This window comes from Plectropomus leopardus, chromosome 6, assembly GCF_008729295.1.
Source record: "Plectropomus leopardus isolate mb chromosome 6, YSFRI_Pleo_2.0, whole genome shotgun sequence".
In the NCBI taxonomy this organism is placed as follows: domain Eukaryota; kingdom Metazoa; phylum Chordata; class Actinopteri; order Perciformes; family Serranidae; genus Plectropomus; species Plectropomus leopardus.
In genome coordinates, this window is record NC_056468.1 from 13,555,021 (window position 1) to 13,582,558 (window position 27,538).

At 41.1% G+C, this 27,538-nt stretch overlaps 1 protein-coding gene across 9 annotated transcripts; it reads left to right on the top strand.

The window, feature by feature from the left end:
• The first annotated feature begins 490 nt into the window (after positions 1 to 490).
• LOC121943912 (AP2-associated protein kinase 1-like) lies at positions 491 to 26,966 on the top strand. Of its 9 annotated transcripts, XM_042487521.1 has the most exons (21): positions 491 to 1,302; positions 5,712 to 5,830; positions 6,427 to 6,535; positions 7,222 to 7,364; positions 7,516 to 7,637; positions 7,719 to 7,800; positions 7,957 to 8,089; positions 8,233 to 8,336; positions 8,821 to 8,900; positions 9,397 to 9,560; positions 10,252 to 10,436; positions 11,516 to 11,728; positions 12,308 to 12,495; positions 12,785 to 12,978; positions 13,070 to 13,132; positions 15,341 to 15,445; positions 15,687 to 15,788; positions 17,358 to 17,525; positions 17,872 to 17,961; positions 18,519 to 18,618; positions 23,853 to 23,906. In XM_042487521.1, exons 1-20 carry the CDS (start codon positions 1,143 to 1,145, stop codon positions 18,611 to 18,613), a joined length of 2,619 nt encoding a protein of 872 aa, XP_042343455.1. In that variant the 5' UTR covers positions 491 to 1,142; the 3' UTR covers positions 18,614 to 18,618; positions 23,853 to 23,906. The 9 variants fall into 9 exon arrangements, with proteins under 9 accessions (XP_042343455.1, XP_042343448.1, XP_042343456.1 ...); XM_042487514.1 differs by lacking the exon at positions 18,519 to 18,618 and having other exon boundaries at positions 23,853 to 26,966; XM_042487522.1 differs by lacking the exon at positions 17,872 to 17,961.
• The last annotated feature ends 572 nt before the right edge of the window (positions 26,967 to 27,538 follow it).

The following is a 27,538-nucleotide window of genomic DNA, read 5'->3' on the forward strand; positions in this document are numbered from 1 at the left end:
TCTTAGGACATTTCAAGGATTGTAGGACATTTCAAGAACTTTTTTAGGACATTTATAGGATTTCAGGACATTTCTATGATTTTGGAACTTTCAAAGAATTTCGGATATTTATAGATTTTGTGCCATTTCTGAAATGTTAGTATGTTTTAGGACTTTAGGACGTTTCTAGGATTTTAAGTGATTTCTGAAATTTTAGGACATTTCTGGTATTTTACAACATTTCAAGGACTTTAGGATGTGTCTAGAGGGGGCTTAGGGCTTTTGTAAGGGGTGCAGAGGATCCTCAACTTGCACTTTTTTTTTTTTTTTTTAATAAAACTCGACATCCTATCGGGGGCCAGATTTGGCCCGCGGGCCGTAAATTGAATATCAGTGGCCTGGGGACTATCGCAGACTGACAGGAAGTCGTTGTTCATCTGACCAATCACATCAAGAGATGTCCAGCAGGACGGAGTCTGCAAAGACGACTCTCGCCACTAGCATCCAGTCTGTTTGTAGCTGCGTTAGCTCCGTCAGTAAGTTAGTTGACCAGCCTTCCTACAGCCTGCTGGACGCACAAAGGCTGAGTAGGTTTGTCATTTTTTACTGCGATACAGACGAGTAGAAAACCAGGTAAACTAAGTAACATTTCGGGTGGAAGATATCGGTGGAGATGTGTAATAAGCTGCATTGGACACTAAGGACCTACCTGGCTGCCAGCCTATCATCTGACAGCTGTCACCGCACCTAGCTGCTCAGCTAGCAGGTTAGGTGAGCTAACGGCTAACAAGTGTTTTTTTGGGCTCATTGCCTGGCTAATGTAGCCAGCCAGTGCTGCTCTCTGTTCAGAGTGGAAAGCGGCGACTTCCGCATGGACGTTTTATCTTGTTATTTTCACAACAATATTTGTCTCCGCCTGCTGTTCAAACCATGAGCTAGCCGAGGAGCGTCGGACCGCAGTGTTTGGAATATTTTGAGGTCCGGCTAGTTGGCTAGCACTTAGCTCGAAGCTAGCAGACTGCATTCATTCAATTATTGAAAAACCGCTAAAGCGCTAACACCAGCACCTCAACTAACAGAGACTGGTGATATCCAATCTAAATTGTTGTTACGACACTAATACAGTTTTGGCTTGATCGTGCTTTGGATAACTTCGGGAGGAAATGAAGAAATTTTTTGACTCTCGTCGGGAGTTGGTGAGCTCCGGGCCTGGCTCCGGTGTCGGTGGAGGAGGCGCTGGTTCCGGCGGCGGTGGCAGCTTCATCGGACGGGTCTTCACCATTGGACGATATCAAGTGACCGTCGAGGAAATTGTCGCCGAAGGTGAACCATGTTGTTTTGTACAGTGTGGAAAAATACACGTCTCACAAACACGGTTTACTCGATCCACAGTCTAACCTGTACCACTTTGTGAGGATGGACAGTAACTCAAGTTAAATGAATGGGCCTGTTTTTCTTTCGCAATGGCCTTGTTAGAACCGACGTAATTATACTTTACCACCTTTATTATATGTTATTGATGTGAAAGGCAGTGGTCATGCTTTTGGCACAAGGCTATAACAGTTAGGGTATAATCTGTGACCACCCAAGGCAGCTCTTTTGAGCTGTCATTGGAATTTCATTCACTTGTCAGGTAGCTTTACTCCAGACTTTTCTTTTGTGGCCTGGCTTTGCTTTCATCTATGCTATGATTTCTAAAGTGGGAAAAGATTTAACAGCGAAAAAAACAAAAAAAAAAATCTTATGATGGAGAGGGTGTGTGTGTGTGTGTGTGTGTGCTGTTGTCAGTTGTTGTGGTTGACTCCACTCTGCATTACTGCACTCTTTACCTCAAGCTTGGGAGGAACATTGTATAACCGGATTTTCTACAGTGTTAAGGACGGATGGCGTGCTGAGTCACCTGTCTTGATATTTACAGAAGGAGTGAATCACAAATATAGATTTCAGAAGTTCTGATCAACATGTTCTTGTTGGTAAGGAAGAGGGAACTGATTACACTATGTGCAGCCACATAAAATATGACTCCCTGCCAAGGTTGGACTTTCATAACATACCTAGAGCCCTCACTTATCTGTTACAATAATCTTGCATGTAGATTAACTCTATGTGAATCCAAATCATTGCGTTAAATGGATAGAAATGTTTTTTTCTGGAAACCAGAACATGCTTAAAAAACTTTTATGATAGGGCTAACAGGTTTCCCCTGGTCGTTTGTCTTTGCAATGAGAGTCTTCCTGCTCTGTTAGCTAAGAGCGCCTGTTACTAAATAATAAATGAAAGAAGACTGATTAATTCATCAGTACTATAGATGGGGCCCATCTGGTTGGGCACACAGCGGCTTTATGAATGGGTTAGACATCTAACCGCAGTTATGCCATGCACTCAGATCAGTCAGTGGAAACTATTAGTGGAATGTGTTCATTTCTGCTATTGTGAGTCAGTTTTGTTATCAATTGTATGAAATCTTCGGCCTTGAACAGGCATTCACTTCAGTGAGGTACCATTTAAAATGGTAATCTTTAGTCATCGTAAACAGGATTTTGTAAAGATGGTGAAAAATAAATCTTCCACAAAATGCTAGTTGGAATGTTTTTCTGTAGATCATATTTTTCTTGCTTTGGCCTTGGACCTACTGCTTGCAATGTGACTCCCCCCAGTGTCACTAGACCTATTTATTCAGATGGTTTTGGTTGTAGTCTGGGCTATTAGTTTCTTTTAGCTGGCTGCTCCATTTGGAAATGGTGTTCTCTTCCCTGGGTCCACTCCCTTTGTTGTCATTGTTGAGCTCTGTTGCCCTTAGCTGAAATAAAGACACTTTTCACCATGTACAGACAAAAGACGTCAGATGGCCATAGTGGCTTTTGTACCTTCAGGACTGGGTTTATTTTAAATCATGTCACCACTGTATTTGACTTTAGACATTTAGGCTTTGTGCATATGCTTTTGATTTGCTCTTAACCAGTTGTCTGAGTATTTTCTAACACATAGCTTGTTGTCTTAACTGTCAATGAGATGATTTTTCTCGAGTCTGTATAGAGTTACTGATGGTAACATTAGCCCTGCTTTGTATGCAACATGTTGCATTGTAACAGAGAATGTGTGCCCAGTTCCTACAATGAGACGACAGAGCTTCAGTGATTCCCTCATTTGTAAACCAAAATCATCCCGTTTTCTATGCAAAAACTTTCTTTGACTGAGACAGGTTAGTCCATGTCAATTTTGTTTGCAGTAGATGAGACTGCTGCTAGTATTTCTTGCTGCCATTTCAGTGTCATGTAACCATGCAGCGAGCATGTTTGTAAACAGCATAGTAGTCGTGAGGACATGTAGTAAGTAAGCTGAGATTGTAGTTATGTAAGTTCCATTACACTGATGACAAATTGTGACCAATCACAAGAACAGTTCGCTGTGGTTTGCAAAGCAGTGCCTAAAGGTGTATTTTTGTCTGCATTTGCTTGAGCGTGTATGCATAAGCTTGAGGGGTATAATCCTGACAGTCATTTACGTCAAGAGGCAGCAGCTATTTGTAGCTGCACTTACAATTATTCACTCACACTGTCTACTGAGATTGTAGAACACTGCTTAATGTTGCTTAAGACGGCTGCTAATCCCTCTAATTTCTTAAAGGCATCTCAGATTAGACTGCGAGACAGCGGGGGTTCAACTGTCTGAACTCTGACATATCACACAAACACACACAGTTAAAGCCTGTGTTTAATGTGCTCATTAAGTGTGTGCTCTCCTCTCTGTAATTAGCTTTATGATTGGTTCTCAGTTGGTTTGATGTTGTCCTCATTGAAACCCACTTCTCGAGCACATTGCCTCTCTGTGTGTTAATAACACTAATTGCTCAGCCAAGTGCTCTGCCAGTACCCTGTCTGTTAGTGCAGCACTGTGTTGCACATTGTTGTACTTCTGTGTGAAATTTCCTATTTTTAATTTATAGCTGATGACATCAGTGAACTTGTGATGTGTTATCATCCACGGTGACCCAGCTCCACCCTGAGACAGGGTGGAGCTGGGTCACTTAGGGTTATTGAATTTTTTTAATTGTCTAGGCAAGCATGTTGAGAAATGATTCAGTTTTGCTGACTCTCATCTTTTTTTTATACTCCATTCATTTCAGTAATGATACACCTCTCAGTAATGTTGCCCAGAGCAGTCCTAATCAAACGTCAACCGGACCAATCACGTGGAGCTGCCTTTGGCTTAGTGATGCCAGCTGGATGAGTCAGCCCAGTGCATGGCCTTAACACAAGCTGTGAATTGAAGAGCTGCAGCAACAACAACCTTAACAGTGAAAGCTGCTACATGCTGTCAACATTAAATTAGGAGATAACCGAATGCAAGCTGAGTTCATTTTTGGAAGTCAGTGAAGACACTAGACTATTCCATAACTCCGTGCAGTACGAGGGATGGGCACTTATTGGACACTTCCTTATTCGGGTACTCGCATTAAATTGCTGTATAGTGCCCTCTAAAAATTGAGGAATGGTAATGTAAATTGGCCAACAAATTTTAAACTCATATATTGAACAGCCAACCTTCAATAAGCCTATTAAGCTATAAATTGAAACCAATCATAAGAAAAATCAGCAAACTATCTGTCGCTGCTGTTACATAAGCAGCACTAAAGGACCGTCTCTGGAGTCCAGAGCTGGTCTCCTTCCATACAGTTCAATGTCTGGCCAGTTAGTACGAGCTAACACAGCAGCAGGGGCTAACATCCAACACCGACCTGATCCCACCAAACTCACACCAACTCTGAAAGTACCTGACTCTCATTAAACCTGTTAATAAATGTTAGATAACGTTAGCCATGTGATGCGAACAGTTAGCCCCATTACTGTGTGCATGCGTGTGTTCACATGTGAGAGGGGCAGTGGCGAGTACTGTATACGTTGAACAAATACTGAATTCCAAATGAGTATTCAAATACTCATGCCCATCCCTATGCAGTACATATCGATAAATTTATAAAATTGAAATAACGAGATGTAAGCTTCACATGTAAATTTCGTTATGGTTTAACTGACTCAGATAGAGTCATCTTGTGGTTTTCCCCATGTGTCAGCATCACTGTGACCAAAGGTGGGATGATGAATTCTCTCACTTCCTGTATCCTCTGTTAGTTGTGTCTGCTTCTTGCATCCTTCCCTTCAGCACAACTGCTGACTCACACAGCACAGTGCTGTGCTCCTCATAGCGCTGTGCCGACCCGCCGACCATGCATTCATCACACATAGTTTTCCCTTTAAGCATCTCGGCCCTCTCCTTACCCCCAGTGCTATGAAAACATCAAATGATGTATAAATAAATCAATTTAGCAGATGCCAATTCTGTGATTCATCAGTCAGCCTCAGTAGCAGCCATGATTATGAGATGTCTGATCTGTCAGGGTCGGAGCGCAGCTGAGGGACGTTTGACTTGAAGACACTCTCAAAAATGATACATCTCATGTTGTAGTCAGAATGATCGCTTTGATTGACATGCAGTACTTGCACAGGAGTCTTTCTTGGTCGAACTAGTAGAGAACTATAGAATTTTAGCAACTGACACTGACTTTAGTGAAAATTGTGAATTACCATTTTTAATATACATATTCTACATATTACATGTTCAGAAAAACAATATATCACCACAACATTGCTGCTCTTATTGCTAAAAGTAAAAAAAATCAGTAGAAGATGTATTCATTATTAACGCTCATCTATTTCTCCACTCATTTGCAGGAGGCTTTGCCATAGTTTTTTTGGTGCGGACTCATCAAGGCGTACGTTGTGCACTAAAAAGGATGTATGTCAACAATGAACACGATCTGCAAGTCTGCAAACTTGAGATACAGATTATGGTGAGTAAGACAGTTCAATAACAGACAGCTGAGTGCAGAAAACTGCATTTTCATTTTGACACTACTAAAAGATGGTCATGAAAGAGCAGATTGTGCAGTTGTTTGTTAACATTAACCTGTGGTGGTAGCCAGTGTAACACGACTTATGGCACACAAAGAAATATGGAGTTGACATTCAAATACTTAGCTTGATTTTCTGAACTCTGTGATCTGAATGTGACTCACCCTGAATGCTCAAAGTCCAAACACTGAAACTTATCTTAAATACTCTTTCACCCAGGAATTGTTAGTTACAGAAGGGAGTTCAAGGGCTGGATTGTAATTAGGGCAATCTTAGCTCCTTTGCTGTCCATTTCCTAACTAACCAGTTCCTGCAGCCCCACCCTGGGTGGCATGACTATCACTGGATGGTAATCATTACGTCTAGACCTTCAGCAGAAAATCAGCATCTCGCAACAGATAAAAATAGATTGAATAATTACACGCATGGTTTTATTTTGTAATTCACTAACCCAAATGTTTTAGGACTGTAAAATCAACGAAAACTGCACCTCCATTGTTTGTCACTGTTGCTTTTTCTATGTTTGTTTACACAGAGGGACTTAGTGGGCAACAAAAACATAGTTGGTTTCCTGGACTCCAGCATAACTGCAGTTGGAGCTGGCGATGTGTGGGAAGTCTTGATCCTAATGGACTTCTGTCGAGGTAAATAGACCCCCCCCCCCCCCCCATACCTTTCTGTCTCTGCTGAATTCAGAGCTCCATTACCTTCGGCTCCTCACAGTCTCCTGCTCTGTTGGAAGGCAGATATTCAACTGACAGCTGTCGTGGTCAATACAACTTCTGTTTCAGTCAATACATAGCTGAGTGGTGTTATTTATAGAAAGTTTAGGTCTTAACATTACCGTTGTTGAAGATACCTGATGTTTGAGCATAAAGATGAGATGCAAATATATTTTGTTTGTGCAACAATAACAAAGCAGTGTTGAAATGACCAATTACATTAACAAAACAATCCTTTTTTTCATTTTTAAATGAAGAATGAATTTGATAGCAAAGCAGATGTTTGGGCTGTTTGACAGCTTGCCAGAAACAAAACTGTGAAATATTTTGGCTGACCTGTTGTAGAACTGCTATATGATTTGGCTGATTAATAATAAGCAATTAAATAAATATATGTTTTTGTATTTGCTGTAGATATAGATCTCATGTCAGCCCCTGTTATAACCATCTGTTTAAAAAGGAATTTGCACTATTTCTCTCAAATGGACCAAAACATTTTTAGAAGTAGTTTTAAATATAAATTCCTTCATACAAGATATACAGTATTTCAATAACAGGGTATCATCTGACATTTGTAGACTCTTTGTTGACCTGTTTGTTTTACACAGGTGGGCAGGTGGTCAACCTAATGAACCAGCGGTTACAGACGGGTTTCACTGAAGCTGAGGTGTTACAGATCTTTTGTGACACTTGCGAGGCGGTTGCTCATCTCCACCATTGCAAGACTCCGATCATCCATCGAGATCTCAAGGCAAGTCTGTTTCATTTCCCAATGTACTCCTCAAGCATAAGGCTAGCTAATTGATGCCCGCGCTAATTACTTGGAAGTAATTTATTGTGACAATGTTTTCACTTCATGTACTATCAGTTCTGACAGGTCTCATCTCGTCTTCCTCACGTAGGTGGAAAATATTCTTCTGCATGACCGGGGACACTACGTGCTCTGTGATTTTGGAAGTGCTACTAATCGCTTCCAAAACCCTCAGACAGAGGGGGTGCCAGTTGTGGAGGAGGAAATCAAAAAGTACGTTTTCTAAGCTCTTCATAGCTTTGGTCATTTCTCTTATTGTAATTCAGAAGCTCATTGGTCTGCTCTTAAAACCAGGTACACCACTCTGTCATACCGCGCTCCAGAGATGGTCAACCTCTATGGTGGAATGGTTATCACTACAAAGGCTGACATTTGGGTGAGAAGAACTGTGTTCATTACCTTTATGTTACATTTTGATGACGGCATGTTCACATTAGTTCACTGTAATAGCGATGTGTGCATTAGTAAGAACTAACATACTGGAAACAAACTCACATTTACATCAAGTGTGTCTATTCCTTTGTCTGCACAGGCCATGGGTTGTCTACTCTATAAGCTGTGCTACTTCACACTTCCTTTCGGGGAGAGTCAAGTGGCTATCTGTGATGGAAGCTTCACTATCCCAGACAACTCGCGCTACTCCCAGGACATGCATTGTCTCATTAGTGAGTAATCCTGAATGCACACACACTGCCCTACTTACTTTACAGCATGTACATCCCGTATATATGAAGTGTAAGTTTGAATGTGCATGTTCATGTGTCTGACTCAAGATAAATATCCTTTGTTTGTTGATTTTTTTTGTCAGGATACATGCTGGAACCGGACCCAGATAAGAGACCAGACGTCTACCAAATATCCCACTTTGCCTTTAAACTGGCTCGACGAGAGTGTCCAGTCCCGAATGTAAATGTAAGTCATTATGGCAAGAGGAATGGCAGGAATTTGCAATGAGAATATCCTGTAGGGTTGATGTTAAATATTAACAGTCTGATCTTCTTTTTTTCTAATAATTCAGGTCTTTTTTATGTTTCTCAAGCACAGTGGTTTCAGTTGTCTTGCTGCTTTTTCAGGAAAGTAATCTAGAACAAAATGATATTGGAGAGAAGCTATCCTTTCTAGCTTTTGCCAGTTGGCTGCCCTCCATTAATCATGCCGTTTTCTAATGTACAAAGTAACTCAACAATTGATCTTCTGATTCTGCCAAATCTTATCCCATAACTATTATTAAAGTGGGCAATAATTGGGAATTCATAGAAGTTGCTAATCAATACTGGAGGCTAGCTGTGAAAATCAATGTTTTCTTAATACCTCAGGCATTTAGCAAAAACTAAAGCTCTTTGGTTTGATTATCCTTGATCAAATTAAATAAATGCAATTCCTCTCACTGTTGTAGAATTCACCCATTCCTTCAAAACTTCCCGAGCCTATCAGGGCCAGTGAAGCAGTGGCCAAAAAGAGTCAAACCAAAGCCAGGTGAGTAAAAAGGAAAGTATTTAATTGTTGTCATGGTAAGAACAGGGTTCCCATGGTCACGGAAAACCTGGGAAAGTCATGGAATTTCACAGTCTCATTTTCCAGGCCTGGGAAAGTCAAGTAAAAACCATTGAAAGTTTTGGGAAAGTCATGGAATATGGTGCTCTACATAATGGCAAATATATTTTCTGAAGCTGTCGATGTTACGTAGCTCTCAAAAACTTTGATATATTTACCATCACATGCATTTCTTAAATTTCTCCCCACATTCTGTCTCTGCCTCCACGTATGCCAACTTGCTGAAATTATGTTTGAATAGAGTTTGAATCTAATATATTTGAAAAAATGCCAGGCAAGTACGGCAAACAAACAAAAAATGTATTATGAGTCCTTGAAAAGTCATGGAAAAGTTTTGTACTTTTCTCTATGCAAACTTGTGGGAGCCCTGTAAGAAACCTCTGCAGTTGGAGTCAGTTTTGTCTTTTCCTTCCATCAGGCTCACAGACCCCGTTCCTACATTGGAAACCTCAATTGCACCTCGCCAACGACCCAAGGCTGGCCAGTCTCAGCCTCAGCCGATATCAGGCATCCTTCCCATCCAGCCAGCTCTCACCCCACGCAAGAGACCCAGTGTGGCTGCTGGAGCACCACAGACCATAGGTATAAGAGGCTCTGTAATACCTCTGTGTGCCCAAATAATTTTTACTAAGTAAAAGAGAGGCAGTCACTCAAAGTGACATCTTATGTTGAACTCAGTGAAGTGAACTGCTCAAGAATTTGACTCCAAAGCCCATCAAGGGCTTGAATTCCCAGTGGTTCAATGATCTCACTCTTAAAAGGCTTTTAATTGTTTTTTATGAGGCTTTTGACATTCACACTGTGAAAAGCCTGTCTGTCTGTGGCCCAGTTGCAGAGATAGAATAGATGGTGGTGTTATGTCACATTAATTACAGCAGTACACTCGTGTTTTTTTACGTGCAGAACTAACTCACTCATGTGCTGTCTCTCCAAGGAAGTAGTGTTTGTGGTTTTAAATGCATAATGTTTTAAAACATTAATACAGAAAATATCAAAAATATAAATATTTATTTAACTGCTAAATGCCTCGTGCTAAATAAATGCATTAATTATTAGAATATACTACAGTACTTTCTTTTTACTTCAGATAAAAGTGGAGAGTAGGCCAGAAACAGAAGGCCTACAGTCACACAGATACTTTCACACAGGCACATATGAAGAGTTTGTGTGCTGGACTGATTCTTCAGGTCAACAGAAATGTGGTTGCATTTTGGATATGATAAATGATATGTCTATATGTTCTCCTCATTCTGCTTATTTTTCTCCCCTCTAGGTGTTGGTATTCATGTCCCACCTCCAGGTGCAGCTGCTGTCCAAGCTGCACAACAGACTCCTGCCGCGCCGCAGCTAGCTCAGACAGCCAATATGCAGCCACAGGCTACACCGCAGCATCAGCAGCTCCTTATGAAGCAGCAGCAGCAAGCCGCAGCCTTCCTGAGCCCACAGAGTAACCAGCAGGTAGGCAGAACAAGAACAGAGATACTAATGTATGGCGTATGACAATGCTGAAAACTCATGCTGACACATTTTCCGGCAAGAAAGTCTTATTTAAAACAAACAAAAAACAGTTTATGAGCTTTTTGATCAAATAGTTCCAGGAGGGATTTTTATAACATGAGAAATAACTGTCCCTTTATTCATTAATTATTCCTGCCTCCTTAAGCCATCCTTGATTTTCCACCATGTCTAGATCAATAACTGATAAAAAAAACTGATCAATAACTGAGGTTTATTTTGCACAATATTCAAAGGTGGAGCACGAGTTGTTCTGTTCCTAGAAATGTTGCAGAGGTTGAAAGGCCCTGTATGTTGGCTTGTGTTATGGACAAAGAGGGTACGTGGCAACACTTGCAGGTTGTTATACATTTATGAATTTGATTAGCTGGGATTGACCAAATACAGACATAATTTGGATAATCATTCTTTAGCCCCTGCCATAAATCACTATATCACTACATTACTGTTCCATGCAATAATACATACAGTACAATTTGATACCACACAAAAATTGCTGTATTGAACTGATGATGAGCCATGATCTATAACACATAAACACATGCTGAGAGCCCACACGTTTGCTTGACAATGGTATCAGTTTATCTTGCGGTTCAGACTATAAAATTCAGCTACTATGATTTGTTTTTCATTTTAATTTACCTATCCATGACACTGATTATTCCCTCTGCTATTGTTTTTTGCTTGAGCTGGTCCGTTGCTGGTGTAAAATGTGTTCTTTCAAGAGCTTCAGTATAGTTAGAGAATTACATAAATACAGTTCTGTTCATTGCTGGTGTATTCTGCATACAGAATCTGTGTTTTTAGAGACAAAAGACTATTTATTATGAAGTACTTGCAAACCTAAAGGTGTCTGTCTCCTGCTTTCTCCTTTATGTCTTGGTTTTCCGTGTTTACTGTCAGAAGGGTAGAAAATAAACTCTGAAAAGTATGCTATAAAAGGCTGCTGCACTTGTTAAAGATCTATAAATCAGGACAAACTGGGCCTTTCTCATGCCTGGCTGTGTGGTATTCTTATGTAGCATCACCTGATACAGAGCCTCCAGCAGCAACAACAAACAGCATCTCAGGTGTCCACCCTGCTGCAGTCCAAAGCTAAGCCCGTCCCTTCAGTTATCTCCCTGCAGCAGCAGCAGCAGCAGCAGCAGCATGTAGCCTCTGTCCATGAAACAGCAGCCTCTCATCTGAATCCCATCCCCGAGTCTGCGGTCATTGGTCCTGCAGCTGACCCAGAGGTTGTGGTAACATCCTACTCCTGTTGCCGCCTGCTGCTCTTTTGGGCTGGGGAGTTGATTACCACCTCGTTTCTAAACAATCACATCCAAATTTTTGCTTTTCCTCTTATGGGGCACAGGGGAGGCTGAAATGGTCTCATAAAATAAATTATATGTGACAATGTGAATGCCATGTAGCTAGAAAAGCTTCTTTTAATGCCATTTTAGGAAGACATAATTGCTGCAGTTAGATACTGTATATACCACCTGATAACCAAATCATTAAGTGCATTCTGAACCACTACTTTTAACTATCAAATGATTTTTTTAGATTCACAAGGTGCATCTATGTCTGTCCAATCTCTGTTCTGGAATCCTTTCATCCTTTTTCCACAAGTTTTTCTCTCTCTTTGTTGTGGTTTTCAAAGACACATTTTTCAGATTTTCTTCTTCCAGTGGATCTTGCTTTCTTGGTTTTTGTATATTTTGTGGGGCTTATTTGTTTGTTTCTGTTTATGCACTAAACAAAAATTAGCTGTTAAGCTCAAGAGCATTTTCATCTCATGTTGCCCCCTCTGTGTCTGTTTCTTTGCCTCATAGACGGCCGGCCAAGGGATTCACAAAGTCGGCTCACTGACACCCCCATCTTCACCAAAGATGGCCCCTAAGAGCGGCCACAGACGCATATTGAGCGATGTCACTCACAGTGCCGTGTTTGGGGTCCCAGTCAGCAAGTCCACGCAGCTACTCCAGGCAGCCGCAGCTGAGGCTAGCCTCAACAAGTCCAAGTGAGCAGAATTAACTCAGTGATCTAAGGATGAACTGTCCTTTCATGGCACTGAGTGAGCTGCGGAGGGCAATAGACAGTCCATTCATATGACAGAACCCTGAAGGAGGATAAACGACTCTTTTACATCCCAGAGAATCCAGCTTTAGAAGAATCACTCAATTCAGTCTTTAAATAACTCTGCTCACCCACTCTTATTTGCATACATCAGTAGGCCAGTGTCCACAGATTTAACACCCCTGATCATATTTCACTGCAATCTTACCGGTGTTTATGTTTGCACCCTGCAGATCAGCCAGCACCACTCCTTCAGGCTCGCCCTGCTCGTCCCAACAGAGTGTATATCATCCAGGTGATAATGACACCCAATCAGCTCTTACTGCACCCAACACTCAGCCCAGCTGGAACCCCTTTGGGGACGATAACTTCTCCAAGCTCACAGCAGAGGAGCTGCTCAACAAAGACTTTGCAAAGCTAGCAGAAAGTAAGTACAGCTTGTTCACTTCATACTTACACCTTCAGCTAAATAATTGTATGATCTGAAAAATAATTGCTACTTTAATGTTTGTGCACAGCTGCTGCACCAGGAGAGAAGATCACGGGCTCCGGTGAAATTCCAGGACTCAATGCTTTTCCAGGTAAGAGTTTGCCTAATTCTTCCCAGCATGCTGTCTGATTGCTTTGCACACTTCATCTCTCAGGAGGTTTCTCTCCAAATGGACATTTCTCTCAGTTTCTACATGCAACAATCCAACACAGAGAGGTGTAATTCGACCATTTTTCTGGATTATGATCTCTTTATGTGTTGCCTTCTTGGCAAACGTCTAGGGTTGAAAAGTTAGCTTATGTCTTCCTCATCCTTTAGTCCCACCTACTCTCTTCCTCTGTTGTTCATGCTCTCATGTTCCTTCATTTGTTCTTCTCCATCTTGAATTCACTGTGCAATGTTAAGCTGAAAGATCTGCAGGCGTCATGAGTGCAGGTCCTGTGTTGTTGACTGTCCCAGAACCCTTTAATACCCTCTCCCTCTCTGACAACACAGGTAATATTCTTGTGCACAACATGACACAGAATGAGCCATGCCTTTGATTCTCTCAGGCCTTAGACCCTTGAACAAATATATTCTTAGAGTTTATGAGTCACTTTTTGTTTGCTGAAGTAGTTTCCTGGATATCACACTTACCAGAGGTTAGTTTATGAGAGCTAGTTGTGTGTTTTGGATTTGTACACACGCTCCTATCTTGTTGACACAGCAGGCAGCCTCACAGTGGCTCCTTGTCAGCTTCTATGAATAGAGGCCGTAGCTACAGCTAGATCGCATCTCATTTGCAGATCTGTGCTTTCGCTGTTGCCTGGTAACGCGAAGGACAAATTCGCCTTTGTTAATTGGATTGCCTTACTGCTGGAGGAGCCTGCTTACCAGTGTCACTAAGAACAAGAGAAAGTTAAGCTTGCTGTCTTGTTGAAATGATGACCCACCCAGCCTTTTATGTTCTCCTCGGTTTAGCCTTAAGCCCTTTTGGTGGTTCATACTTCTTAGCCTTTGTGTAGTTGCTGTTTGAGGCCAGAACTGAGAGGATAAAAACGTTTAGGCTATTACATAACGAGGGTGTGGTTAATCTTTTCTACCCAGCTTGAGCTGGGTGCACACAAGCCAACACAGTCTGACTTTTCCTGATGGGGCAGAGCAGTGTGTCTGAGAGGCATTTTAGATAAAGACTGCCTCTTCAGAATTAAGTTGGGGTTTTTTTGGTGTTTTTTGGTAAGTGTGGCATAATGTACAGCATTTTTGACATCTCATGTGTTTTCTATTGGCTTTAACTGGAATTAGCTTTGTGACATTTGGGATTGAAAAAAAAAGCTTTTCATCAGTGTTGGCCTCTTTCCAATAGTGAAGGGGGCAAAAGGTCACATCTGCTGTGCCATTTTCTGAGCCAACGCATTCCTTGACCCCACCACCCCCACCCCATTTTGCCCCATAGCAGTTTCCTGTAAGTATGGGCTGCATTGAAAAGTCAGCATTAATGCATGGACTGTATTTAACCTTAATTAAATCATTAACTTTTTCTATTAATACTGCATAAGAAAATTTAAGAAAATGTATTGTTTTATGATGATGGTGTTGGTGAAGCAAATTTAACAAAGATGTCCACTTTGTCTGCTCCAGTCCAAAAATGAGCTGAGAGGTTTGGCATGTGGACAGTGACAGTGCATCAGGGCAATCTAAGACCGCTGTGAAGACACTCACTGATTGCTGTGGCTTGTGGCTTGTTTTGTATAATCAAATGCTTGTGCTCAAGTTTGTACTTGGAGCGTGATTTTTCTATTCTGAAGTGATTGTTTAGTTTGCCACCATAATTCTGCTAGTAATGTCTAATAGAGTTTGGTCCTTTGCATGGGATTTCATGCAACTTACTGACCATAGTGTGTGTGGCTGTCGTCGGTGGAACTAAATAAACAAATCATTCAATAATTTTATCATTGTACTATGGTTTCATGCAAGCAACCTGGTTTTAGAGTCATGTGAATGTAAAATCACCTTGAATGTTCACATGATGGTCTTCGTGCAGTCAGCATCCTATCATGTTTTTTTGCCTCCTAAACATATTTTGTCCCTAACAGTGTCGAGGCAACTTGATTTCAATGGTATTACAGTTATCAGTAAACTGTCATTTTCTCCATATTTTTTGTCAGTATGTAATATTTTCCTGCATTGCTAGAGTTTCATATCTCTCTCTTTCTGCTTCTTTTTAATTTGTATGCAAAATCCTCCCTCATTGCCTTTTTACTTCTCTTGCCATCTGTCCATTACCTCCCTCTGTCTTTTCTCTCTGACCCGCTCACAGAGAAGCTGATTGAGGGACTGAAGTCCCCTGAAACTTCTCTGCTGCTCCCTGACCTCTTAACCCTGACCAGCCCCTTCAATAGTTCTGCAGAGAGCTCCACCAATGGTAGAGGCTCTGTTTTTGTCCTCTGCTTTGCCCTAAAATTCCCCGTCTGTTCTGCATGTGTCTTCCTTGCCTTCCTTCTCCCGTTTCACTCATATGGTCATGAAGTCAGAAAGACCCAGTGGGGAAAGGAGTAACGAAGGCCTTCATCAATTTTATCCCTACAGTGGCAATCTGTTTTCTTTTACATTAACAATGATTTCTTTGTGTTACTGTCTTTTGCACTTGCTGTCACTTGCTATAGTGAAGGCAGAGGTGTGTTTGGCTTCACTGATTCCCGGTCTAGAAGCTCCCCAGGCCCAGCGACACGCAGGCCAGCCAGAGCTCATCCCTACCAGCATGGCAGGTTAGCATCCTGGAAGTTAGAATAGGAAGTCTCTAACGTAATTCTTATAATTGGAATAATTGTTTCCGGCTGTGGCCACTTGCTGATATCATCTCAATCCCAGGGTTTTGCCCAGGGTTGCAGTCATTTTATTTTGTTGGTCAGGAAAATACAAACCAGTTTATCATTGGAGATCACCATTGTGACAGATCACTCTGTGGAGGCAGCAACAAACAAATCATTCTGGCATTTTTCAAGGCTTATATGGTGTGATGGAAATGGAAAATGGAAAAATTTAACAGATTTGCCATTTTCAAGAGGTGCATTTCCATCCACACGATCGGCTTTTTACGCACATTCTTAATTTGCCAGTAGAAAAACCTTAGTGGCAGTGCAGAAAAAAAAAAAAAAAACAACACTTGGGGAGGGGCGAAAATTTAAAAAAAAAAAAAAAACAACTTAACCTTGGGGGAGGTGCAAAAGTTGGTGTGTCAATGAAAAGGAAGTGTGACTAAGTGCAACAGAAACAGATTCAGCAAACAAACGTTAAGTTGAAGTAACATTACCGTCATGATGTAGGCCAGTGAAAGCTCTCTTTGTTGTCTCTGGAAGGCTTTCAACACCCTTAGGTGTGCACACAGGGATGTGGCCAGAGCTGTTCAAAGAGCACCTAGCTGTAATATTAGTAGTTCAAAAAGATCTTTCAGTTGTCCAGTGTGCTCCCTGTAATTCTCAATCTTTTGTTATCCTTTGTTTGAGGTTTGACTGACGCTCTTTACATTATCTCACTGCCCTGTCTAAAGGCTCATTTATATTGTTTCAAACGTTGTAAACGTCAGTGCCCTCATACTTCCTCGAGTCCTTCATGTTGGCAAAGATACAGCCAATAGATAGCATCAGAAGGCAGGGTGAAAAGTTTATGCCCTTATTTACATTTCTTCGTCTTCTCCTATAGTTTTATATTATTTGAACATTGCTACACTGCCTCCACAGTTCCAATGGTACCGCTCTGTTTTAGCTATAGTGGTAAGCTCTCAGAAAACGTGCACAAATACGGATGAAATGAACGCAGAGTACGGACAGAAGGCTCCATCTGTCTCTGTCTCCATATGTAACATTGAGCGTAAATGAGACCTTATTATGCAGTGGTACAATGGCACCTGACTGAAAAATTAGCTCCGCCCACGGCTTATCTCAATGAACTAACTTCCAATGCAAAAATTTGCATTTTCTTTTGCCAATATTATTCAAATTTAATATAAATTTGTGAAAATTTGCTATAGACCAGACTAATGTTAATTTTGCCTTACATTCATGCAATCTTCTGCATTCTTCTGTTATGACTGACATCTGACATGAAGGTTTCGGATTCATAGCTTCTGCTGAGTGTTAAATGTAGCTCCTGCCTCTGACTTTTCTGCACATTTTCTATGAGATTTTCAGCAAGACTGTCCTTTGATGCTGATGATTACACGCTTTCAAAGATTAAACCGTCCTACTAATCAAATGCATTTTCTTCTGCTCCTTAATCTAACAATGGTGTTTAACTGTGACCCCTTGTCCCTCTGGCTTTGCTTCATCCTGTCTCAGACTCTCTGACTGGGGAAGACTCTCTGCTGGGTTGTGATCTTTTATCTCATACTTCTCCTCATGGAAACCAGTCTGTTTCTGCTCTCCCTTCCTCCTGCTCCTCTGCTCCTCCTGGCTCTGGCCCTGGATCCTGTCTGGAGGAGCTGCCACCCGGTCAGACAGCTGCTGGTAAGACCTTGTTGCGGCACCCCTCAGATAGCCGTATTTCTGCTGGGGGTTTTTTGGCCCCTGAAACCATCACAGACTTTAGGTCCTTCCAAAAACAGGAGGGCCTGTTTATATGTGATAAGGAAATAGAATTAGGCACGTTAAATGACGGCTTCACAGACCCTTGACTCATTTGTAGAAGAGCCAAAAGCCACCTGAAATGCATGGCTTTTAAATACTGTGACTGCCCTGGCTCCATCTATTTTTAATCGACTTGCATCCTCCGTTCTTTTTGCCCTTTTCTTTGGCTGAGTTAACTTCTTTTCCCCCCTCCATCATTCCTTCACTTCCTCTTCCTTCACCGCAGACTCTGCTTTCCTCATGTCGTGTGGGGAGAAGGGCAATGACGACGAGTTTGACCCTATTCCTGTGCTCATCTCCAAAAACTCAAATCAAGGTAAGGTTAACAGAATTCTGAGATGAGCACTCACACCTGCTGAAGCCCCAGGACACAAAGATGAATGCCTTAGCCCCTAATTCAGTTACCATAGCTCATCCCTGTGACCGCTGATGTGGAGTCTTGTATGGGCGTGCTCGTCACATTAAGGCTTTTTATCCCATCAAGCTCTCACATTAGTCGCCCTCCTCTCTTTTAATGTTATTCTGCCAGTGATTCTCCGCCTTGCAGGTGTTTGGCTCTTTGTAGTTTATCTTGAAAGTCTCCTCATGTTAGAATGGCATTCCCGTACTCTCCCCCCTGTAATGATGCAGCTGTGTAAAGATTACCCCAGCTCACTCTCTGCCTGTTTCTCTTTCTCTTTCTGCCCCCATTCATGCACCTCTCTGCTCTGCCATCATTTTTTCTTCATCTCCATCAACTCCTCACTCCTAATTTCTCCATACAACCTCTGTTAATATTACTTATTCTTTTGCTTGTTTTTCACACTCTCCCCCGGCTCTCCTTCCATCTCTGTCTCTCTCTCTCTCTCTCTCTCTCTTTTTGGCACATTTCAGGTGGTCACTCGCGCAGCAACAGTGGCAGTTCAGAGTCCAGCATCCCCAACTTGGCCCGATCCCTTCTGCTGGTGGATCAGCTCATCGACCTCTAGAGGGGGTGGGAGAGGTCGAAGGGGCAGTGTGCAATCCTAACAATGGGACGGGGGGAGGGCGGGGGATAGAGATGGGGAAGCCGAGGCACTTAATGTAGCACCTTATGAAGTAAAAACAGAGGAGCCAGCAGAGATTGGTTCAGTGGAACCTTTCTTTTTACGTGCCTCCTTGGCCTCAACTCCATCTCTAGCTGCCTGATAAGCTGGCTTCATTTATCTCTGCTGGCCGTTGACTCTCCCTCGCTGGTAAAATCTTTTCATTAATGCCTGAGCATATCGTCTGCTTCTGTCCCGGCTATGCCATGGCCTTTGCTCATGCTTTCCTCATACTCGCATTAATGTCCCTCATCGAGTGCACTGCCACAGTGATCGACTTTCATCGATTGCACACGTTAAGCTGCTTGATCACAGCTGCTCACTTTTGTTCAGGGTTGAAGCTTTATTTAAACCAGCCACCTTCAGGCATGCTCATTTGTGTCACGGGTCTGACAAAAGAGTCAAAATGCTGCAGACCAGCAGGGTAATGTGATGCACTTTCCTGTGAACTAAACTATTGACTAATCAAAGACGCACCCAGAGCGAACCACTGAGAGCTGTTTGCACTGATTGAACCAGCTTGTAATCAAATGAGACAAACATGTCAGCTTCGGGCAATCTTTACAGAGTTCTCAAACCGGTTGTGTTTGCTGTTGTGAAAGGAGAACTATTTCAGACAGGCTGCTCCATCTTTGTGAGTCAAATCTGTGCTTCTATTTCAAAATAGATCATGTTTTTAAGAGTTATTTCTTTAAGATAACTTAGCACTTGAATTCAGAGCTGCAGCTTCAACACAGCTATATTGCAACCTCTTTCTGGATGTTAAGCAGGGTATTATTTCTCCTAAACCTGTAAATTTGTCTTTCGTGATGATGTCTTGAAATCCTGAAACTGGTGAAATCAGTGTTAACAAGACTGATTAATTTCGGCTCCTTTGCCATGGCAGGGTGCTTTCACACAGTCAGCATTATCTACAAAACTTCCTAAGACCATTATTGTTATGTGTGCATTTTATGATGACATCTTTTTATGTGTAGGGTCATGAACTCACCATCATATCTTTGACCCGTTGTCACGATAAGCACAGCGGAAACAAAAGGGAATCATATTATTTGACCTGCTGCCATGCCAAAGCTAAAGGAAAGACTTTATTCTAATGTTTGCCAGATGTTAGTCTGCTCTCAGGGTCAGTGAGGATGAGCAGATTTTAGCAGCATGTTACAGAGAGGGAGGTACAGTGTTGATTTTAATTGAAGGTACTATGCTAACAAACAACCTTTACATGTAAATCTCGCATTAACATCCTCTCTGTCTTATCTACCAGTCTATTTGTACCACAAACCTTGAGGTCACTTGGCCAGTTTCTTCATTGCAACCCAAGGAGGAATTTAGAAAAAAAGCCTCCTTTATATGTACAAAAATTCACTGTTAATTTTGCTCTTGTGAGCACTGGGCAAAGTGGATTTTTTTAGTGTGTAAAACTTTAAAGATAACTTCAGGGGTTTTCAACCTGGACCCTATTTTCCCTTGTATTTGTGTCCAAGTGACTGATGGGAACAACAGTTTTTTTTTGGTTTTTTTTTGGTTCAGTATTGAGCGAAAGGGCAGCAGCCATGCAACAGTCACAATGTAAACATGCGGAGCAGTTGAACATCATCTCTATATCTCATAAGTAGGGATGTCCCAATAAAGTCTTTTTACTCCCGATCTGAGTCATTTAATATTGAGTATCTGCTGATACCGAGTCCCAATCCGATACTTGTATTTACCTGGATAATACAGCTGCACAATGCACACTTCAAGTACTTCAAAGTACATTCAAATTTCAATTCCACTTGAAGTGGTGTGGTAAAGCAGTTTTAGTTGAACATGAAAAATTCAGTTTCTGCTTATTGGAGTAGCAGAATTAACAATAAAACCTGTATATCTGCTGCAAATTGTGCTCTCCGTTTACCACACCTCTGCGACAGTGGACGGAAAAAAAGGATGGGATGGGGCTTGTGCCCAAAATAAGCGATCCTGATAAATTAATTAAAAGTGGTTATTTTTTACACAGACGGGCTCAAATTGTTATTATATCTGATTGAAGTGTCTCTTTGCCGATGATTTGAACTGGTCTGTTTGTTCTCGTGAATCAGAGGTCTCGTTCTGAAATCTCACGAGGTGTGACCTATTGCAGGAAAACGTGGAAACATATCAGAGGGTCAGAGAGAGTTTGTACACGAATAGTTTACAGAAAATGTAGTTTAGTGTTATCTCAAAGATATGAAAAACAACTGCCCATTTCTGAATTGTGCCAGCAAAATGAAGAGCTACACTAAGTGCAGCTGTCAGAGACTACCTTTGATTGATATTAAATTGCAGCAGTTGCACAGTTGTTGCCTTCTCGCTCAGTACTGGACCAATTACAATAATTGTTGTTCACATCAGTCACTTAGACAAAAAAAAAAAAAACGGGAAAATAGGGTCCGTGTTAAAAATGAAGTTTTCCTTTAAAAGTATTTCATCTATCATGGTATGAATAAATGTGAATATTATTGATAGTGCTTTAGGATGAATGTATGAACTGAGTACTATTATAAAATATGTAAAAAAATTTATGAGGATATATATAGATAAAAAATATTGTGTATAAAGCTGCATTTAAGATTTCAAAGATGCTGACCCTCTCCTCTGTCCAAAGTCCCTCTGTCTTTTCTCTCCATTCATGTCAAACATTCAGCTTTTCTTTTGGATGTCACCATCGATACATGAAACAAAGTGACTTACGACTTACCTTACCGGGTAGTATTTTTATCTCTCAATCGCAGTTCTTTACGTAATACTGGTACATGTAAGTTTCTCTATATTACTGGGAGACACTTTTTATCTAACAGAAAAACAGAGCTTATGACGGAATTTACTTCCTGATATTTCTGTGGCGCCTCTCAACTCTGATAACTGTTCTCTTTCATTTGGATGATGATCATTCGAAAGGCTTGTGTGACATGAAAAACAGCTAGTGTCAGTTGTATCACATCTGATCACAACTGACAATTACATCTTTAGTGTCAAAAAGTATAAGCTTTTGTTTTTTCTCTAGCAAACAAAGGTCCATTGCATTGTCACAAGTCTCTTTTTGGGTTCATATCACCTTAGGTATGTACATACAAATAGAAAACAGTATACTTCCTCTGATATGCCATCACTGGTATACATGCTTGTAGTTCGGGACATAAGTAGTTTCCTCACAATGTGACACAATGTAAAGGTTAGTCATTGACACCGACAACAGTTTAAGAATTGACATGGGTAAATAAAACTGTTTGTTCATTTTTTTTCTTTCCATCAGATGTCATTCATTTGAGAAGTCATTTGCATTTTTGTGGCTAATCTATGCAAACCTACAATAACGCTTCATGTTCTTATCAGACACTGCAGCGCTGTAACCTGTACAGTTCTCGCCTTGGCCGTAGAGTTTTACTTGTGTTGCTGTGTGGAACCAATGTACTTGTTGTGCTGGATGGGTTGATACAGTGGCAGGTATAGAAATTACTTTGATTATATCAAAATGTTTGATGTGATTTGGCAGATGTCAACACAGGACCACTATGGAGTGTGTACTTCTATTTTTATGAATTAAGGTTCAGAAAGAGAGACACTGAATAAAACTCATTAATGTGAATGTAAAGTAAGTCTCTTCGGGTCACATTATTTGACTTTAACTTAGAGTAGCAAAAGACTGAGCCGGCATTATTGACAGTCTGAAGACTGATTTCCATTTTCATCGTTTTAATTAGCAGATTGTTTAACTTTTTAGTAAACCAAGAGATGATGCCAAATACTTGATGGTGTTGTTGAAGGCATGTTCTGCTCAGATTTCAGTATTTAACCAGTATTTAGTGAGGAGCCTTGCGCTAGGAAATATGTTTGCGCCTCTTAGTGACACCATCATCAGACACTTGTTTTCCTGACAACTTGCGCAGCTGTCCATTAGAGCATTGCTCTGAGATTTAAAGGACTATTCCAGTGTTTTCCAGGTTTTCTCTTCTATTCCTCTTGGCACCTCACAGGGTATAAAATAAAATGTTTCTGCATTGGCTAGTTTTGAGTGATTTTGACCCTTAATGTTTGAAATTTGGTGGCTTTTACATACATACAATTTTCCCACACTTGATCGTGTTTTATGGGGCAAATACCTGAATTTGGGGGCAATTTTGCCCTTTTCCCCCCTATTAAATCTGACACTGCCCTCTCATATTAGCTGATCTATGCTTCCTGGATGTTGGTAGCCATGTATTTTAACATCACTGTTCACTGCTGTTGTGATTTCAGGCCAGAAACTTCAGTAAAGGACTTTGGGTTGCCAGATTGTGTTCGTTTTATTAGATTGAAGGGCCTATGAGCTATATTGTGAGAAACTGATTATTACATGAGCAGTCTCACTGTTTGTTGTTGTTTTGGACATCAGTCTTACCAATATTGTGATCCCTAGGTCATTTTATTCTGGTTCAAATCGTGTAGATAATAATATACGGGCTGAAGATGATTTGAAACAGACAAGTGATGAAGGAAATCACCCGAGATGTAAAACAAAACAAAAACTGGTGTTTCCCTCTAATGGCTGCAACTAACATCTTCCCAAGAGCTGCCAGTTAACAGCTGCTGTCAACACTGCTGAGGTAAGACTGATCTGTCTTTGCTCATCTGTGCAAACCTGTCTGTCCCAGTTACCTCCCACTTTTGCTGTGAAGGCTCTTTGTCCTTGTTTCCACAGACCTATTGACTCTGAGCTCCCTCCACCTCATCACAATCAATTCTAACTAATAGCAGCTAAGCTGTTTCCCCCCTAACAAAAGGCACTGTTTTTGAAGGGTTGAGAATGCTGTGCTGAAACAAATTTGTGGAAACAAGGTTATTTCATGTTGTAATGGTAGAGCTGGACAGTGTTGTCTGTTGTATGTGAGTTGTTCAGAGTAGACTGTGTCTGTACCGCTGTAGTCTCGTGCTGGTTTCTCACTGTTGGGTCATTCTCGTTGACTCTTCAGTTGTTACAGATGATCCATCGGTTGTATAGTATGTCGTGTGTGACTGAGGTTTGATGGTTCGTAGATAAGAGCAGCTGGACGTTAGATGGTCAAGTTTCTTCTTTCTGAGTATTTGTCCTGTAAGGTTTTTGTTCACCTCTGATATGCTTTGTTTTTGTCTCTGCTCTCTAATACAGATGTGCCAGGGGAGAGTAATGGCTACTCTGTGCTCGGTGAGGGACAAGAGACTGAACCTCCAGAAGGAGATTCTCAGGCAAAAGAGGGATGTGTGCACTCCAGCGATGAAGATGAGGAGGAGGAAGAAGCCCAAAAAGAAGAGCAGCAGCATGAGGGAGCCATTGAGAGTCATGCGGCAGCCCATGACTGCAGCGGCTCCAGACCTCTGCTGCTGGACTCTGAGGATGAAGAAGACCCTCAGTTAACCCTCCACTCATCTCCACACTCCAACGCTGCACCAACACAACCATCCACTACCTTCCACCAACCTGCTCCAAGCACCTTTGCTCAGAATCATTCCCAGCATGTACACCAAACAGCAAAAGGGGCGGACGTCGCTGCAGATGTTTTCTCAAAAGCCCCCTTTCGGATTGCGCAAGAAGAGGCAGCTGATGTGTTTGCTAACGCTCCATTTCCTCGTGCCCTTGTTGCAGCTCCGCAGCAGTTCGATGTATTCTCTCAGGCCCCCTTCGGAAAAAGAAAGGAGGCTGCAGGAGCTCAGCCCTCCTATCCTCATGCAGCTGGAGGTCACGCCCCTGATCAAGGTTTGTTGGGACAAGTTGCCCAGCAGCCATTCCGCCCACAAGCTCTGGCCAAATATTCCCGACACTTTGAGGGACCCGTGCCCCAGCAGCCTGTAGCAGCTCATCGAGTAGTGTCTAACGTGAGCAGGCAAGCCGCTGTGGCATCCGTCCCTGTTGGACCTCTTCACTCATGGACCTCAGAAGTGAACGCTGTTGACCCTTTCGTCTCTGCACCCTTTCACCTCAAGGCCCCGCAGGAAAAGCCCTGAACGCACACTCAGAGGTCAGGACAGGGGGTTATCAGCGCTCATCACTGAATTATGCAAACTCTACCAGGCGTACTGCATGCTGTCACCAGCGCTGCAGCTGGACTGCAGGCCTGCATGGATCTCATTCTTAACTGGCTCCAATTAGTGATAGTGCAAGGTCATCGTTACACTTGAATGCTCCGTTAGACTAAAAAAAAAAAAAATCATTCCCTGACGCCTAGTCGCTTTTTATTTTCCCTTTGGCATCCTATTTCTGTTTAAATTGTCTTTAATCTCTTTGGTACGTTCATCATCTACACAAAGACAATATGGTGGTCAAGCATTTGATTGTTTTCTTGCCTACCTCAGTTACTTTTCATGTCAGCACTAAAACTCCACACAGTGAGGGAGTCTTTAGACTGTCTGCAACTTCGGCAGGTTCATTTCCTGTTTATTTGAGCTTTGAAACCATGATGTGATAACTACGGAAGCCGAAAGTAGCCGCGCCTGCAGTTATATTTTTACTGTAGATTTATTGAGGTCATGACTTAGTGATTGTACTTTCAGATTCATTTATGTTGATTCTCCTGAAAACAAAAGGACAATTTCTATCTCTAGATAACAAGAATTTATTACAAGAAAAAGCAGTCATGGCTTCAGTCAGTTGTTACAGTTGTAAAGACGCCATCTATACACGTCCGCATGGCGCTCCTGATCTCTGATAAACATTATACGGAAATCAGAAGAAATTACTTTATCTTTTCTTGTGTTAATGGGTTTATTTTCTTGTTATCTTGAGATGACAAAGCACGTTTTTTTTTTTTAGATAACAAAATGATTAACTTATCTTGACATAATCGCTTTAAAAAAAACAACAACAACAAAAAACAGCAAGCATTGCTGCTCTCGGCTTCCGTAGATAACGCCTCACTCCTACATTATGTTAATTTAGGAGGTCATAACTTCACAGAGGCTTGGAAGAGGAAAAGACACTGTAGAGATATATCAGAACATTAATCTGCATTTACATCAAGAAAGAAATTTGTAAACAGCCTTACAGTCATGCCGTCAAATTCAGTAGTTTGGGGCAGTTTGGTCTTTATGCACGACAGTTTGTCTTGAAGCAGATGCTGGATAATATTGCATCGACATTTCAAGGATATTCAAGGATGCTGATGTGAAATACAACTTTTTCTTCATTCATTGTGAAATGTTTTTATTTTATCATGTGTATTATGTGTGTGGTCGTTGTCCTGTCTCATGAAATGGAATATCAGCATTTATTCCATTAAACCTCCAAACCGTGTTTAAATGTTAGGCATAGAAAATACATAATAGTGGTTCTTATTTTAGATATCATGTAGAAGACTCATTTTTATTTGTTTTCACTTTCTTTACAAGATGATATCTCTGAAGCCTTACGCCTCCGACCACATCAAAGTGCATAAATCACTTTTGCGTTTTGTGCCCTCCTTAAAAAGACTGCTGCATTCACATCATTTTATTGCACTTGCATTCTGCACAAAATACTTGTGTACAATCATGTACAACTTCTTTTTGCTATCTGCAGTATGCTATTGCACCAAGTTTTTCATTCAGCTCTGTGACGCATCTCTGCCGTAGCTCTCTATAAACTCCAAATCTGTACTAACTGACACTTATCAACAACTAAAGTGAAAACTTAAACTGCAACTTTAAATAAAAGCTTTGCTGCAGTCACACAAATATCCACAGCACTTAAGCTTTGCAGTTCCAGTCAGGGATTGTTGTAGTTGTATCTTTTAAGTGAGATCTTGAATGTTGACCGATTGATGACATTCCTTTTGAGTTGATTTCCATCGTCATTTGGGAATATTTTATTGTCTTTGTGCTCTGTAAAATCATGGAACACTTTTTGGTTCCCATCATGGCACTTTTCAGAAAGGGGATCCAACCTGTTTCAGCCCAAAGTTTAATTCATGTATTACTCTGTTGCGATGTAAAACCCTTTGTTTTCTTTTCTTTTTGAAGTGTACAATCTTATTTTTATATAATTGCTCACTTTTCTTACCCACCTTGTATACATGAAGGTTGCACATAGTCACTGACACAGAGTCAGGGTTCCTACGAATGTGTTTTGATTGTAACACAGCTGTATAATGTATTTCAACAAGTGTTGTATAGGAACTCTGAGGAGGATTCAACAACTGACGATGCTGTTGGACAAAAACAAAGCACTTGAAATACTTGTTATGCTGCACAGCCTGCCTTTGAAAACTATGTTGTAAGTCATAAAAAACCTATTAAATGAATGTAAATCAAATTTTTGTGCAGTTTTTGAAGTTATTTTTTAATGCTATACATACACTGAAGTACTGTACTTTAGGTCAGTATGAAGTACATTTGAGAATTTCTATTTTATGCCATGTTACACCTCTGTTCTGCCACATTTTAGTGTGAAATGCTGCACTTTGTACTCTACAACACTTATCTAAAATTGGGGCTGCACAATATGCAAAAAAGCATCATATTGCAATTTTTTGACAAATAATGCAATAGGAATTGAGATTTCAGTGGGACTGGTAATTTTTATATTTCATTTTCACTGAAAATGTTTAAAAAAATGATCATCATGTGATATTTGCTGTAGTCTGTACCAATCAAGCATGCTGCCTTATGTCTGGAATATTATTTGTAAGTCTGGGAATCTCTTTAGCACCACTTAATTTATTATGGTATGTTGTGACACATTTTACCTTTAAAAAGATTGCTGCGCCTGCATTTGGAGATTGTCCTTGGCCGTAGTGAGATTTCGATAAAATTTGGTTAATTGTGCCGCCCTACCAAAAAAGTATTTACCATGATTTGTAAGTTTCAGTGTTGCATACAAAACCA

Coding starts and splice junctions, on each gene's coding strand:
- LOC121943912 (XM_042487514.1), top strand. CDS start 1,143: ATGAAGAAATTTTTTGACTCTCGTCGGGAGTTGGTGAGCTCCGGGCCT. Junction 8,090..8,232: donor GGACATGCATTGTCTCATTA/GTGAGTAATCCT, acceptor TTTTTTTGTCAG/GATACATGCTGGAACCGGAC. Junction 12,979..13,069: donor CTTTGCAAAGCTAGCAGAAA/GTAAGTACAGCT, acceptor GTTTGTGCACAG/CTGCTGCACCAGGAGAGAAG.